Source organism: Cyclopterus lumpus, chromosome 9 (genome assembly GCF_009769545.1).
Source record: "Cyclopterus lumpus isolate fCycLum1 chromosome 9, fCycLum1.pri, whole genome shotgun sequence".
NCBI lineage: Eukaryota > Metazoa > Chordata > Actinopteri > Perciformes > Cyclopteridae > Cyclopterus > Cyclopterus lumpus.
This window is the reverse complement of record NC_046974.1, coordinates 17,219,724-17,235,472: the sequence shown is the minus strand read 5'-3', so window position 1 is coordinate 17,235,472 and position 15,749 is coordinate 17,219,724. Positions and strand designations below refer to the sequence as shown.

Below are 15,749 nucleotides of genomic sequence, written 5' to 3'. Positions count from 1 at the left end.
CCTTTTTGCTGGCAGATCTATTTAAAAAAGGGAGGAATGAACTGTCAGTTGTGATATGAATATATTTGTTGAATAGTGAATGAACAAAGATAATGTAGAACAAGCTTTGTAAACAAATGCAAACAGTTCCAATTATATGCAATTGCAATGTGCATCAAGCAATCAGTTAAGGACAGTTAACTGATTATTGCAACAGAGGGTCTACTTGTTCACTGAGCTCTGATAAAGATGGCTAACAATCAACTTTACACTATTAGCTTGCATGTTGCCATCAACATACAGCAAAAATAAATCAAATGCATGGCTGCCAGATGAAATAATGCACTGAAGCAAGGGAAAGCATTTTTACTCAAATAGTATTTTGAGTGCGACAAATAGAAAAAGCCATTTAAACATCATTAATGCATATCAGGAAAATTACAATTTTACAATAAAATTAACAGCATGAGTAACAACTGCTACAAAAAAAAAAAAAAAAAAACTAATTGGTCGAAATCTTCAAACTATTGCTGTTGCAGCATAACCTTAAATGCCTATCCCTGGTGGTATGTTTACAGAGCAAATGTATACAAAGCATAGACAATCAACTTGGTACAAAATAAAAAACACCTAAAAGTCATGCTTGATAGTATGATAATGAAAATGAAAAGAGTTTTTCACGTATACTGGTTTCCAAACGAAGACGGTACATTTAATTTTTCTTCGCCAAACTTCGAGGGGAACTTTTAAGCAAGTCTCTGATCCTAAGGTATGTCCCTGTGGCTTCAGCAACCTCAGTGAACTCTGGCGTTTCTTCAAATGGAACAATGCCAGCTGCAAATCTGCTCCGATGAGGAACAGCTCTTATCTTCTCGTCATTAAAGAAAACTAGATTTGGACTCTGTGGGTTGTCTTCCTCACATTTGACTGGACCAGGACTCTGAAAGCTGACATCTTGGGCTTTGACTGGACCAGGACTCTGAGGGCTGACATCTTGGGCTACTGGACCAGGACTCTGAGGGCTGACATCTTGGGCTTTGACTGGACCAGGACTCTGAGGGCTGACATCTTGGGCTTTGACTGGACCAGGACTCTGAGGGCAAATCTCTTGAACCCTTGGTTCCCTTTGATTTGTACTGCTGTGGCAGGTTTCTGTAGGCTTTGTTGTGTCCATCACTTCTTCAACTACCTCTGTTTGGGTGCAGACATTAGCAGGTGTGGACACACTTGTTGAACTGGGTACAGGTGTTCCCACTGCAGGTGTCTCACAGTCGCTATTAGTGGCAGTGTCAGCATTTTCTAGAGCGGCCCAAATCAGCCTCTGCTGCTCCTCTAGTTCCTCCAATGTCAATTCATCCTCTGTTCCGTCCGCAGTGTCATCAACGACTACCCATTTATTCCCTCGCAGAGCTGGGGAGCCGTTAGTGGGTGTGGGAGGAGGTGTACCTTTAGGGAGCGGTGGGGGAGTGGGCGTAGCCGGGGGAGTGCCCCGGGGTAAAGGAGGCGGTGAACTGAAGCAAGGGGAGCCAGGGGGTAGCGGAGGTTGGAACTGGAAATCCCTGTGGCCATGATTATACGGTGTTCCTGGGTCTGAGGAGACACCCAAAAAGAGAAAGTGATTGTTATTATTATTCTGCATTTGAGCAATAAATAAAAACCGAGGAGCTGCTTTTAGAAAAACACATTGTAAAAAGCTTTTTTTTTTTTTTCATCAAGTCATGAAGCAACACGATTAGGAAAATTACAGATTACTGCTTCAGTCTTTGATCAAGTAACTTGCGAAGGACACAAAAAAAGGGCCTGCTGAAAAATGTAACTGAGACGAACAGTTACCCGATTCAATATCCATGTCTGAGCTCCTATCTGAGTTCCGATCCGGACTGGACCTCGTCTTCTTCCTTTGCTGGGGAGATGACTCAGATTCATGCCGTCTCTTGTTGCAGGCGGCACCAGACTGTTGGCAATGAAGAACACATGGACTGAAAATATTTCAGGGCTTTGCCCGAAAGCTGAATTATTAAACATTCTCTCCATCAGTTCCAGTCAATGTATAAACCATGTTAACTATAAATCCCAGAGGCTGGAAAGTCAGAGAGGACTGTGCATTGTGAATGGCTGTCTGAATGGGATTATGAAAAATAAGCATCCATTGCATGTGAAAATGAATGGTTTTCTCGAGCCAAGTGGCAGGCTGAGGCTGCATTCACACCAGGTGTCTTAAATGTGGGCAGTGCATTAAACCTAGGCAGTGAAGACCACAAGGGGGTTGAGGGAAGAAAAAGAAAACCAAGCAGCGCTTTCTGGCGAATAATTAATACAGAATCATCTTTTGGATAAACTCAAGCTGACGTCACGCTGCAGTGGCCAATCACATGACCAGCAATCCAGAGCTGTGCAAACCAGTCATAAGGAAACAATAGACATGGGGGAGCAAAGTGGTGTGACTTTATAAGATTTATTTTCATTATTTGGTCACCTTAGGAAAATGTAATGCATCTACCTATAATCTACTCATGTTTAAGAATCAAGATCAAGTACCAAGATCGAGGGTTATAATAAACATTCAACAATTTTTATGGAACAGGATAGTAACTCAATAGTTTCTATTACAAATGTGTGTCATTTTAAACTACAGTGAAAAGGCCAGACAAATAGTACTCACGGTGTTCGTAAGTATTTCCATGTAACATCCAGAAAGTTTGGTTCGAGCTGCGCAAGGCTGTCAGATAGAAGCTAAGAAGCAGGTGTGGCCTACATTGTTTGAGAGGAAACTCCCAATCACTTCAGGGACTTTAAGATAATTACCTTTGGGAAGTTTTTGGACAGGTAGGCTGCGTAGTTTTGCTTCAAGTGGTTGGTCTGCATTGGAATTGAACTATACTGCATGAACTCCTGGAGGTCAGAAAAACAGAAAAACAATTGAAATATGCAACTGTTGTAAAGATGCCGTGCCACTAAAAATGTTGACTCAAATAACAGTGTGCGGCCATTAGGATGCCATTTCCTATGATAGACAAAATACACTCATGCCTTTTTTAAGTAAATAAATGTACTGTATTTGCATAAATCAATTATCTTAAAAGTGTAAAAGGAAATGAAATTGTATTTATACTATAATTCAAATTTAAGTATTCAAGTACTTGAGCACAAATGCTGATGAAATCACATCAGAATATTGCATTGATTTCCATTTTACTCTATCAGAGTTTAGAAAACTGAAGATAAAGATAAAGCAAACATAAATATAATTTAGACAACTTGACTGACAAATAACTAGTGATATATTCAAGAAATGTTTATATTTTAAGACTTACATCTTTTATTTCGTGTGATGCAGGTACATTGAAGCCGGGGAATTCAACCAGCTTGGAAACATCATAAGAGATGTTTTGTGAATTGGTATCGTCTGTCAAATTATCAACAATTGAAACTAGAAAACAGGAGAGAAAAAAAACGCATTTCAGCCCAACCTTTGTAGATGTCAATAACATTAGTTTTCCAGTAGTTTACAAGAGAAAATCAGTGCGACCACAGAAGTTTAAACTCATTTAAAAACATACCATTTCCATCATACAGTGTGATGCCACAGTTCTCCATCTCGGCCTCTTTGAGCCAACCTGGTGGGTAGCCGAGCTGCCTCATGCGATAAATTAAAGGAGGGAGGGTGTTGCCATCAAGTCCCAGAGCTGTCAACAGCTCCTCACTTTTCGAAGCATAACACAATGTCAAACAATTAATTATCAAGATTATTTTTTTACTTTGTACAATAGATATTGAATGTGAATAAATTATGTTTGTGTCTGTTTTTTTTACAAAAAAACAATCCTACCTCATGACTCCGGGCTTGTACTTGGCAAACCGCTCCTCCACTTCATCAGCATGGTACCGCTGGTTACTCTGCATGGGCTGGTTGTTGTTCTGATTAAACTCCTTTCTTCTCTCATTTATGACAGCCATGTCTTTAGGCTAGGAAGGAAAACGTGTATAAATGTGGCAAATCAAAACCCTTCTTATATTTAACTTGGGCTCATAGCATAGTAATGCTTAATTGGTCTTACCTTGGGACAGTCTCTCAGCTGATGGCCACTCAAACCACAGTTGAAACACATTGATTTGGATCTATAATGAACAGATCCGTGATGGTTTCATTATATGGATTTATGCCACACAGCAACGAAACAAAGCAAGTCATAAACCAAAGACGTAAACTGAATAAAGCTGAATTAATAGGCTGACATACCTTTTGTCTTTCATCTCTATTTCTTGTCCATCTGTGCCAATGACTTGGTTGAAAACCTGGTGGTAGCTTTGCAACAATTCAGGAAGTGTATCATCAACAAACTCTTTATCTTGTCTATTTCAACACCTTAACAGAAGTCCCACTTATATGCTGAATATGTTATAATATATTTTAAATCAGGACATATACTTTAAAAGGAACATCATCCCATGGCAAAATAGACATGATACAACAGATGACCTGACAGACGAGACTGTCGAGTTTTGATGATTTATCAATTTATCCATCTTAAAGATACGTTGGAATGTCCCAACCATCTGTCAGCTGGGGGTTTTCATTCACCAGAGGCTGTCCAAGTGTATCAACACTGAATGTGGTGAAATATAGGACACTTCCAACCACCTAAAGCAGGAAGATATGGAAATAATTAATGATAATAACATTGCATGTAGACTATTTGAATACATTTTCTTTTCCATGTGGCGAGAAATTGTGCAATATGCAAGTCACTGGAAATATGAGTAAATACTCACTTTAAATGCTTCAGTTGTTCTGGCACTACTGGAAGAAGACGTCTGCAGATCTTCATCCATAGCAAAAGCGGAATTCTTCATACAGGATAGAACATTTTCTTTTTTAGCAAATTAAAAAAACTATTAATATTAAATCACAATAAAATACATTCTGGGTAGACACCTGAGGTTTCATTTGACCGATGGTGTTTTTCTTTTCATTGCTCAGTTTCTGGTGCTTCAAAATCACACTGCAGATGCAATCTTCAATTTCTTGACGACACAGCCTAAAAGAGACATTAATTGTAGTTTTTGTTTAGGTAAATATATTTTCAACAGTAAATTAACTTGACAGTCAACTTAGACAGACGTGACAAATAATACAAGTGAAAAAATAAATCCATTTGACTCCTTACTTTGAAATAATGTTGTTGGTATAAAATACTTGAAGAGCTGGCCCGTCGATGTTGACATCTTCAACTGCGATGCCGCTGTAAAGTCGGAGGAAAGATCGGCGCTGGTTAACGTAACTTGATCAGTTTCGATTCATTTGCGCATTGCTTGGTGTCGGCTAACAATAACGCTACCTCGGTCGGATGTTCAGTTGTCTTCTCAAATATTTATGTAACCTGCGAGTTAAGGTAATAGACAGAAGACATACACAACAATCAGCACACACGTCGAGGTTGTGCGTTGGCTGTTTTTGACGTTAGCTCGTGCTAACGCGACATCAACAGTGCTAGCACACAGTTAGCGCAATTGACAAAAGGATATTCTCCTCAGTGAGCCTCTGAATGGAGTCGTCGCACTCCTCCAGCCGGCTCGGGAGCTGGCTCGTCTCCTCCTGGTCTTCCGCATCACTTGTGAAGCGAATATGCGTCGGGAGAGGCAGTGCGGAGTCATCTAGCTGCTGAAAGAGCTCACTATCCCCAAAATCAACTTCAGCCATTTTTACCAAGCTTTGCAGTACAGGAAAGGGGTTCAGAGGTGAAAGCAACTGTTCTGCGTATTCATTGGTTCTCCTTATGTCACGTGTTAGGTACACGTATATCTTTGATTAATATTTTGCCCACAACGTTGGATTACAGGTTGAGATCTCAGATTACAAAAACAAATAACAAGGGATAGGACACTAGCGTTACATATTTTCTAAATATGTATAGCTAAATCTGTACATTACAAATAAACCACGACCACACGGCCCTGAGGAGCCACATTTTTTCATAGCGGCTTGCTTTGTCCGTAAAACAACGTTGAGGGGTAAAACTCCACGTACGCTCACGGCTTTTATTTCTTGAGTCAGACAGTTCGTGGGTTTTTTTGCAGCCTTTTGACTTCTTTACTTCCGTTTCAAGTATTATTGTAAAAGATTCTGATTACAACTGAACAATTTCCAATTGTGACCGAGTGAGAAGTTTAATTTGCATCCAGCAATGTCAAGTTGCTCAACTATCCACTTAACTTTACCGCAGTGGGACGGGGGTTCACGGAAAATTCGCTATATTTATTTGGTGAATCTGACATCGTTCAGTCTGACTGAGTGCTCCAACAAGGTGAGTGCAGGCTCAAAGATATATTTCAACGAAAATGTAGATTTTTTTTTGTAATTATATTTCCCATAGCCCTTGGTTTCAGGTGAGGACCTATACACCACCCTAAAGGGCGTGTACAAAGGCCATGTAGCAATATGAATTGTTGAGGTTGATTTATGACTTTTTCCGGTTATATATAAGAAGCTATGGGCACATCGATGGGTGACACTCGTTGTATTTCTTAGTCTTTGCGCCCTCTGGCGTTTCGGAGAATAATGCAGCGCATGGAGTATAAACGCCTCCGTTCATGCTCGGAGCTCGTGCGCGGTCTGCGGAGGCTCGCGCCACGACGGCGAATATCAACAAAGCTTTACATGTTCAGAGGTGCACGACCACTCGCTCCCCACGAGATTACTCGTTTGAGATGAGCCAGTCCCGCATAAAGTCGATCAAGTTGCTCACACCCTACTGCATGATGGGAAACGCATGTTGCCTGCGTGAAGAGCTGATTGGCTTTTTGATTTGATAACGCCAGGTTTTGTAGAAATCCTATTTTTCTGTGTAATTGAAAACTTGACGCTTGATTGTTGCTATTAGTCTCATGTGGTGTAATGAAGGTTTAATCTAAATATATATACACACACACATAGATTTGTGTATATATATCTATATATATCTATGTATATATATATATATATAGATATATATATACGTGTGTGTGTGTGTGTATATATTATTATATGTGAATAAACATATCAATATTTAATTTTTGGGATATCAATACCTGTATATCACGGCACATATATATATATATACATGTATATATACATGTATGTGTGTATATATATATACATATATATACACATGTATATATATACATGTATGTGTATATATATATATACACACACACATATATGTGTGTGTGTATATTATTATATGTGAATAAACATATCAATTTAATTTTTGGGATATCAATACCAGTATATCACGGCACGTATCATCTCTGTATTTTTTTTAGACTCCAGTGGTTCCTCTATATTTAGGAGCTGATGTCTTCTCCAACACGGACATCCGCACAGAGAACCATCCCAGATACCACGCCAAGTTTGCGAAGAAAGGATTCGCAACAAAAATAAATTTTTCCTCAGGTAAAATATGCAAGACAAAATTGAACCACAACAATGCTTTTGCTTCCACCACACACATACACTAATAAACCGTTTCCTGTTGCAGCATACAGGTTCCATGGGTTGAAGGTACATACTGCAAATAACAGCCTCTGGTTCTACAGCGTTCAAGGACTTTTTCGAGTAGTCTTTGAGCTGTACAGTAAGCAAGAGCAGCTTGCTGTGTTGGAGAACTTCCAGGTGCAGTACAGTTAACATTATGCAGTTACTTTAACCATTTGCTTTGTTTTATACATACCCCATGATATCTTTTGTTTTGTCTTTCCTTTGTAGGACGTTTGGAAATCGCAGATAAATGAAAGCCCCCTGAAAATGAGTTACAGCCTCAATGTGCAGCTCGAAATGCCACCACCTCAGCATTGCCATGTTGGCATGGAATCAGTGGATGTGTATTGCAGTGACACCGGCGATACATCGTCAGATCACGATTATTGTTCTTTTCCCAAGCAGAGCTTGCAGGCTGAGCAAAGCCAACAAGTTATATCCACAGTGAGACAGAAATTGCACAGCTTGGACGACAAACTCTCCACTGACACTCAAAGCAACACAGAACAGCTGGAGACTATCTTGATGCTTTTGGAGAACATTGATCGGCACATAAATGGGACCCTAGAAGAAAAGGATGCAACAGAAACGGTGTTAGCCCTGCTGAAGGCCAAAGGTTGGGGCTGTGCATATTCAAGTTCCCTGCTTTGTGGTGTAGGACGATGGCTCGGGCAACAGTTTCATGCAGCCAACAGCAGCATCAGCCAGAAAGTGGAGGGCTTTAAAGTACAGCATATTGAACATATTAGTGACCTGCCACCTGCAGAAGAGCTCGCCACAGAGCTATTCCCAGAAGCCATGCAAACACTGCTGCTTCATTGGATGGGCTTAAGTGATGAGTCCACCATGGAAAAGAGACACAGCGAGTACCCAATACTGCTCCTTATCCTCGAGTTTGCCAACCACAACCTCATCACAGGTGTGGCGCATGTGCTGTACTCCAGCCTTATATGTAAATAGGAGTGGATTTCCAATTTAGATTTTAAGCAAATTGTTTGACAAAGCGACTGTTTTATTGGATAAGTTACTTTTCTGTTTACCGTGTAATGCACAGTTCCTAAAACTTGACATTTAATTCTATATAATTTTGCCTTAGTAATTACTTTATGAATGGAACTTGGAAAACCAATTATAATTTTGTATCGTTAACGCCCAGCCCTCGTAACAATGAGTTCATTTGAATAGAAACGTAATAAACACAAATTAGGTGATGTATGAAAAATCTTAATCAACATAAAACTAATTTATTTTAAGAACATTTGAAGTATGTGATTTCTCCTGTTGAGCACATCTGTATCCATGGCAATCCAGAAGACAAAATGTATTACAACCCACAGTTTAGTTTTTTTCAAGTCAGGAGAAATGAATCTGTGGGATTCTGATAATGCAAAATTTACTTCAGATGCCTTTCGCTAAATGGATGTAAACAGTGTTCACTTGAACCACATTATATTCAGTTTGTCGAAACAATCACAAATCAATATATATTCATGTTTAAAAAAAAGAAAAGCTACCACATTATTCAAACGAATATCTAATTTTAACCAGTATCAACCAGTCAAACGGATGCGTCCTTTTGCAAAGATTACAGTACAGATTCATAAACACAAACTCAGCATCTGGCTATTTACATTATAATGTTCCAATATGCAAGATGTTAGTCTATAAATAAATTACAGATTCAGAGAAACATCCGCGCAAGCTTGAGCGCTAGCGATGACATGGTGGTCCTATATGATCAGATGAGTGGACAATACTAGATGGAATCCATTCCACGTGAGAATGAGGTGGTGAAACCAAGGCCCATTCCTCTCTGGGTGTGTGTCTGAGACCGAGCCATCTCATACTGAACGTCAAGGTTCCTAAACATCTCCTCCTGCTTTTGAAGAGTCTTCAAGCCCTCCTCATTAAGTGGTTTGGCAACTTCAGCTTCCTCCTCTCCCTGTATAGACACCGCATTCAATTAATTACAAGAAGTTCAGTTTTACAGCAGTATCAAATACCCATTAGTTAAATAAAATTACAATTGTACTTGCCTTAATACCCATTAGTTTGCGGAATTTAACATTTTGGTTCTTGTTTCCAAAGTTCAGCTTCTCCCACAACTCAGCTGTCTGTGACTTGTCCTTAAAAACAGAAATGGAATATTGAATATATACAAATAAAAAAAAAAATGAATATCTTTAAAAAGAAATGCATGCACAAAACTGCTAGATAATTAAGAAATAACCACTCCATTCAATCTTACCCCTTCCTTCTTTCCCTGCCAAAGCATTTTCCTCTTTTTCTCCTGCTCTGCGAACTTCATGGGGTTTACAGCAGACGGGTTATAGTAGCTGGGTACAGCGATACCCGTCTCTGCCAGTGTTTTTGCTTGTAGGGCTGCCATCTGTGCTGCCATGGCTATCTGAGGCGTGACCTGGGTCCCAGAGGCCAGAAGGGCTGCCACATTTAGGACAGAGTTTGAGGTGGCCGCTGCAGCTGCGACTGCCGCAATAGGGGCAGTCACTGGAAACAAAACACACAGACCAGCATTGTAAGTAACTCAATTTCCACTTAAATCATCAAGGTTTAAAAAAAAAAAAAAAAAGGCACAATAAGCCCTTCTCACCGGCAACTATCTCCGGTTGCTGCGGTTTCTCCAACAGTTCCTTCTCCTTCTGCTCTTGTAGTTTCTTGGCTCTCTCCAGCCTGGAAGAAGATAAAAGATCATGTTACTCATTTGGTGTAAAAGCTTATTGTTCCCCACTACTGTTTACCTAAAAGTGATATTACATGCAAGCAAAAAAATTATAATCATAGCTTCACATGTTGGAGACATCGGCCAGACTTCATTTGTATTTGAGCATTCTTGCTTTCATGTAACAGGGGACAGTAGAGATTTGAAAGAAAATAAAAGTAGAGAAAGCAGGGGTAACATGCAACAAAGGTCCCCGGCCAGACATGGTCTGTTCCAGACCAGCAATACACCCCACTTATTGCGATTTTATGATTCCTTGTTTTCCTACCAATGTGGTTTTATGAACAACAATGCACTCTGGCAAGTGCAACTTGGAGATAGATGACAGCCAAACTCAGTGGTCTACACCTTTCATCTGAATATGTTCAGAATTGAATGGTTGCTGATTGTCAGCTTAAATCTATTTCTCTGTACCTGTATTTGTACTCTGTATTTTTCTTAGGTACCATTAATGCTACCTAATCTGTGCTTTGCCTGCTAGGTATGTCATATTCTTGAACTGCCAGGCATTAGCAGGGCAGTAACAATGTTCAATGTCTATGATAAATTGTTGTAGCTACTATGAGACACAGATGCAATAAGCACCTCTACCATTTCTTGGATTTGGCCTTAACAGAACGACCAACCATCTATATTGTAAATGCCCCATAAACTGTTGCCTTGCCTTCTGGCCAGGGCCTCTTGTGCATCCATAGCTGCGTTTCGGCCCCGGAAGGCAGGTGGATTAACAGACCTGCTTCGACTCTTTCTGCGCACTTTCTCACTCCTTTTCTTTCGCTCCCTGATGGAACAACCAAAAAAAATAAAATAAATAAAAATCAATGAACATACTATTAATAACAAGCAGAATGGTGAACATGCAGGACAAAAGTTCAAAAATACTTAATTCCCACATTCCCACCCCTAATTCAAAGTTCAATGTAAGCTCACCTGCTCTTACTGCGACTTCTGCTATGATGACGGTGTTTGGTCCTTGAACCCGAGCGAGACCTAGCTTTCTTCTTCCTGTCCCGGCTGCGTGATCGCCGTTTGTCCTTACTTTTGCTGTGAGGCCGTCTGAAGGCAATAGGATCCATCAACACAAATCAAATAAATTAGTGTCGTGACTCATTGTGCATACATGGATCCTTGATACATGTTAAGAACAGATGATCTACTGTTCATCAAAAATGTTGAGAAATGTGTTCAGTTAACCCAAAAAAGATTCTTGGCAAAGCATTATTAATCAAGAAACTATAACATACCACTGTATTTCCTTCTGAATTATTAAACAAGTTCAACCTGCTGAACACAGTTCTTCATGGAGTTTATTGACCAGACTAACCTCTCTCTTGAGTGTGACCTGGACAAGCTCCGGCCCTTCGAGGGTCTCCTGTCTTTGCGCCTGGATCGCTCCTCTCCATTCTCGGCAGAAAGTCTCTCTGGCTCCTCCTGCCCCTCGTCTGTTTTTCTGTGTGATTTTGATGGCTTCTCTGAGTCCCTCTTTCGAGCCTGTTTTAAGAAGAAGTTGTCTCTTTCAGGAAAATAGTGCAACAAAAAGAGTTAGTACCATGGCTTATGGCAGACGGTATGTAATAAATGTTGACAAGTTGAAAAAAACCTTGTCTTTTAAAATCCACTTTCAAAACATACAGAATGTCATTCTGTGAGCATGATTGCAAGTGTTGGCATTTCTATGATATAGACTTATTTGAATACACTAATTACAATGGAATTCCATCGCAGACTGAACTCTGTTCAGGCTGCACCGTGGTCTCCACCTCATATTGTCTGTAAGTGTAGCAATGGAATGGCATACTTTATGTTGATGTACCCGCATGATTCTTGCACTATTTGTACCCACAATGCACTTAATGAGTCACTTTGGATGTAAATGTAATATAATGACGTAAATAATCAAACTAGAATGTTTGGAACATCTTGTTATAGTGTTCATGCAAACCGTACGATCCGACTCTCTGGAGAGAAAAAAAAAAACTTTTAAAATCACTGAACGGTGAAAATAGGGATGGGCATCCGACTTACTTTTTACAGCTTCTTTACTTACGTCCAAATCATACTACACACAATGATAATTTAAATATAAAACACTTAATGCATTCCTACAATGCGCTATTTCACGAGATCTATTGTCCGTTGTACTATTTTATGTCAGATTCCCTTCATAACTGAGGCACACCAACTTTATCTCATGTGAACATAGTTTGGAATGGGTCTTGATTATCATAATGTGGCATATCCATAAAGAGGGAGGCAGTAGTTGTTACTCTTTATCCAGACAAATTAGTCTGACATTACACAGAAATGCAATTTGGATAAATAGGATTTTTTTAATTATGCCCATCCCTAGCTGAAAGAGATGCAAGAGTTAATTATTTTTTTCTCTACAAATAGTGTGAGACAAATAGGAGTTTGAATGGCAGATAGTTACCTGTCCCAGTGGTAGACATATTATTTTGCTATGTCAGCAGGGTCTTCTGTTCAGTCTCTTCGTGCATTAGCACGCTGAGTATGATTTATTATAGAAATGTTATCATGTGATCCTACACACAGTATTTAACAAAAAAAAAAAACTACTCTTCACCATTTAATATGGTAACAAACAATGACAGATATCCAAGGATAAAAGCATCCTTTGAGATATGTCAACATGGGGAAGGTTAAAAAAAAAAAAAGAGGACCCTTTCCCTTTTCCAGCGAGCTCATCTCAATCTATTTATTATTCTTAATTTTGGTTACTGTAACAAATTAAACCTTATAAAACATACTCACCGTAACCTAAAATTAACGAGGAATACAAATTTATCATCCAAAAAAAACACATACAAATCTGTTTCGAACAAAAGAAATGAACTGATCAATTACCTCTTTACTCCTGCTGCGACTCCGTCTGTATTTTCTGTCACCTGGAAACAGCAGAAAGCAGAGTGCTGACAAATATAAATTTACCTTTTCAGCAGACTCGTAAAACAAAATCGAGAGCATGTTTGGAATAATGCACAGTAAAGCTACTGTTTATAGTACTTTATGCAGTTAGTGAAAAAGTTTATGCAGTATTGGGGAATCAACTCTATTTCTGTTGCGAAATCAGTGTTCAGCCCTTTTGTCCGACATTCTACAGATGGATCTCATGAGTCTACTGAGAACAAATGTAATACCAGGGCCCCAATTATTCTGCCATTTTCAGCACTGTCTGGGTACGGTTACTGTATACTAACGTTTTCGGTCTCTGGAGCGTGACCTTGAACGAGAATGGTGGTGTTTGGAGCTCCTGGGAGATCTGGATGACTCCATGCTGTGTTTTTTTTTGTGATGAACTGGGGAGCCTGTTCTGGTCATGTCGACCGAGTCATTGTCACTTCCCTGGAAGAAAAGGATACACGGTAAAAACATTTAGCGACAAATCTTATGGTTTTGTAGAGAGACAGTGCAACACGTCATATTGTGAAAACAATTGTCACCACAATATTCACCCAAGGGCTGAAATGCTATAGCTAGCTAAAAACATCAGATTTTAGCATTGCAAAGGATTATTTTAGCACCCTATGTCTACCAGTCGATAAATTAAATGATGATGGGATGATAAGTAAGCAATGCTAACATGATGGGATTGCTTAGCTTTCTGATTTACCCACATTCCACAAGTTGCATACCGTCAAAATGACTTAGCTTAGATTACAGGACGATTGCTAGCCTAAAACCAATATCTTATTGCATGTTTGAATCCTCTTTTGTCTTCTTAAAAAAAAAAAAGGTCCAGTTTTTCAGTTTAATAAAACAGTTAAATTAATAGTTTTTCACTCCAACTTAAATACACCGTCTCTATCCAGAAGTATTGATGTCCTTGTTGTATACCAGTGATGTCACGACACGATTGAGGGCATAACATTTTTATTTAAAATATATATATAAAAAGCTGTATTTGTTTCCACTCGCCCTCTCTTGAGAGAGCAGAAAGTGCAACTGGTACCAATATATATCTATGTATCAATACTGCGTAAAATTGAAAACCATTTTAAATAGTCAGTATCTGTATATATCAATGCTTTGATATTTTTTAACAATGCTATTGCATACACTCCCAAAAGCAGTTGACATTAGACCATTATAAAACCTTGAAACATAACAGCAGGGTATGAGATAACTGTAAACCAAACCAAATATAGTTAGACAGGGTCATATAGGACATGTGTTTTAATGTCACTGTACCAATGACTTTATGGCAGTAATCCTTGTATAATTGAGCTACTTCTTACCATTCTTGTGATCGGCAACATGTCAAATACACACTAATTTCATAAAGTTTTTATTTTATTTTTTGAATTTTTTTATATATATATAATTCATTTTAACACGTCCTTTTACTTATTAATTAAGACAACATTTAAGCAAAGAGGGAATTTAAATAAACTGAAAAAAACTAATTTAAATTAACAGTTTGGTAAGAATGGGTTCATGTGCTGTATCCCCATCCCCACAGTCCAACACCTTTGTTCACGCTTTCTCTCGTGTGAGCACCATTCGAGTTTGATTGTTTTTGTTTTCGTTGCACAGCCTTATGCTGGCCAGCACTTTAAGTCACTGTACATTCCGTGGTATAGCTAGATGTAAAATCCTTGAATAATGGTACTTGTTTAACTTAAATAAAAAGATGCCCAGTCAGATGGTAAGGAATAATATAACTAATGTAGTCAAGTGGTCCAGGGGTTAACGTCACCATACATATACATTAAAACAGCGCTTTCAGACGTGCCATCAAAAGCACTGACGTTAGTCAACTAACCCCAGCTCGCTAAATAAACAGTAACGTTGGCGATACCCGATGTTAAAAAGCTGCTAGCGAACGGTTCTGACGATTAAAGTAGACACTTATTTTCACAAAATACGGCATCCGTTTGATTTTCTTGAGTCTCATGACAATGCTTTTTCTGGGCATTGAAACAAAAACAAGCCAGTTAGCCAGCATGCTACTACCTACACGAGCTAAATCCCACAGCGCTCATCCCTCAGTCAGAGAGCAGTTTCAGCGTTAGCTAGCGTTAATTTAGGTCTCTAAGCTAACGACGCTAACCGCCATCTTAAAGAAAAAGTTGTTCTGAATATAATCGTAAAACGAAACTAACGTTGTTTGTATCTCCGTGCATTATGTAGGTCTTGAATACCGTTATATAATGGTACTTACCGACATAATCCTGAAGCCCACTGTGAGTTATATCTAACCGTTTCGTTGACCGTGTATATGAACACGGAGAGGGACGGAGCTGCTACACTGCCGATGTCTTGCTCAGCTAATTTGACCCGGGTTGCCAGATATTACTTTTTCTAGCCCATAAATTAATGTAACCCAGATCCAGATCAGCGGACCAAACAACCAAAAGGGCCGCATAAAGTATCTAATATATATATACTTATATGAGGTAATTCAATGTTATCGAAGTAAATTCAATGATATCCCATTAAATAACATATATCCAATGATTACCATGGTGAGTGCAACGTTTGAAGGCTGATAAC

General features: G+C 39.1%; 3 protein-coding genes across 5 annotated transcripts; 1 reads left to right on the top strand and 2 right to left on the bottom strand.

Annotated features, from left to right (window-relative positions):
- Positions 1-44: 44 nt before the first annotated feature.
- zcchc8 (zinc finger, CCHC domain containing 8) lies at positions 45-5,834 on the bottom strand. 2 transcript variants are annotated; one of them, XM_034540635.1, is made up of 15 exons: positions 5,506-5,834; positions 5,319-5,355; positions 5,148-5,222; positions 4,916-5,018; positions 4,753-4,827; positions 4,518-4,621; positions 4,220-4,285; positions 4,038-4,098; positions 3,809-3,945; positions 3,540-3,682; positions 3,294-3,409; positions 2,785-2,871; positions 1,813-1,933; positions 1,066-1,569; positions 45-1,026 (listed from the first exon to the last, which is right to left on the bottom strand). In XM_034540635.1, the coding sequence occupies exons 1-15, from the start codon at positions 5,678-5,680 to the stop codon at positions 692-694; spliced, it is 2,139 nt and encodes a 712-aa protein (XP_034396526.1). In that variant the 5' UTR covers positions 5,681-5,834; the 3' UTR covers positions 45-691. The 2 variants fall into 2 exon arrangements, with proteins under 2 accessions (XP_034396526.1, XP_034396525.1); XM_034540634.1 differs by having other exon boundaries at positions 45-1,569; positions 5,506-5,727.
- Positions 5,835-5,976: 142 nt separating this feature from the next.
- Positions 5,977-10,085, top strand: si:ch211-110p13.9 (uncharacterized protein LOC562347 homolog). The gene is made up of 4 exons (XM_034540639.1): positions 5,977-6,284; positions 7,282-7,411; positions 7,497-7,630; positions 7,724-10,085. Exons 1-4 carry the CDS (start codon positions 6,165-6,167, stop codon positions 8,453-8,455), a joined length of 1,116 nt encoding a protein of 371 aa, XP_034396530.1. The 5' UTR covers positions 5,977-6,164; the 3' UTR covers positions 8,456-10,085.
- Positions 8,720-15,527, bottom strand: rsrc2 (arginine/serine-rich coiled-coil 2). 2 transcript variants are annotated; one of them, XM_034540636.1, is made up of 10 exons: positions 15,418-15,527; positions 13,454-13,598; positions 13,101-13,141; positions 11,560-11,726; positions 11,166-11,291; positions 10,900-11,016; positions 10,107-10,186; positions 9,744-10,003; positions 9,532-9,621; positions 8,720-9,437 (listed from the first exon to the last, which is right to left on the bottom strand). In XM_034540636.1, exons 1-10 carry the CDS (start codon positions 15,421-15,423, stop codon positions 9,252-9,254), a joined length of 1,218 nt encoding a protein of 405 aa, XP_034396527.1. In that variant the 5' UTR covers positions 15,424-15,527; the 3' UTR covers positions 8,720-9,251. The 2 variants fall into 2 exon arrangements, with proteins under 2 accessions (XP_034396527.1, XP_034396528.1); XM_034540637.1 differs by having other exon boundaries at positions 8,724-9,437; positions 10,969-11,016.
- Positions 15,528-15,749: the final 222 nt, after the last annotated feature.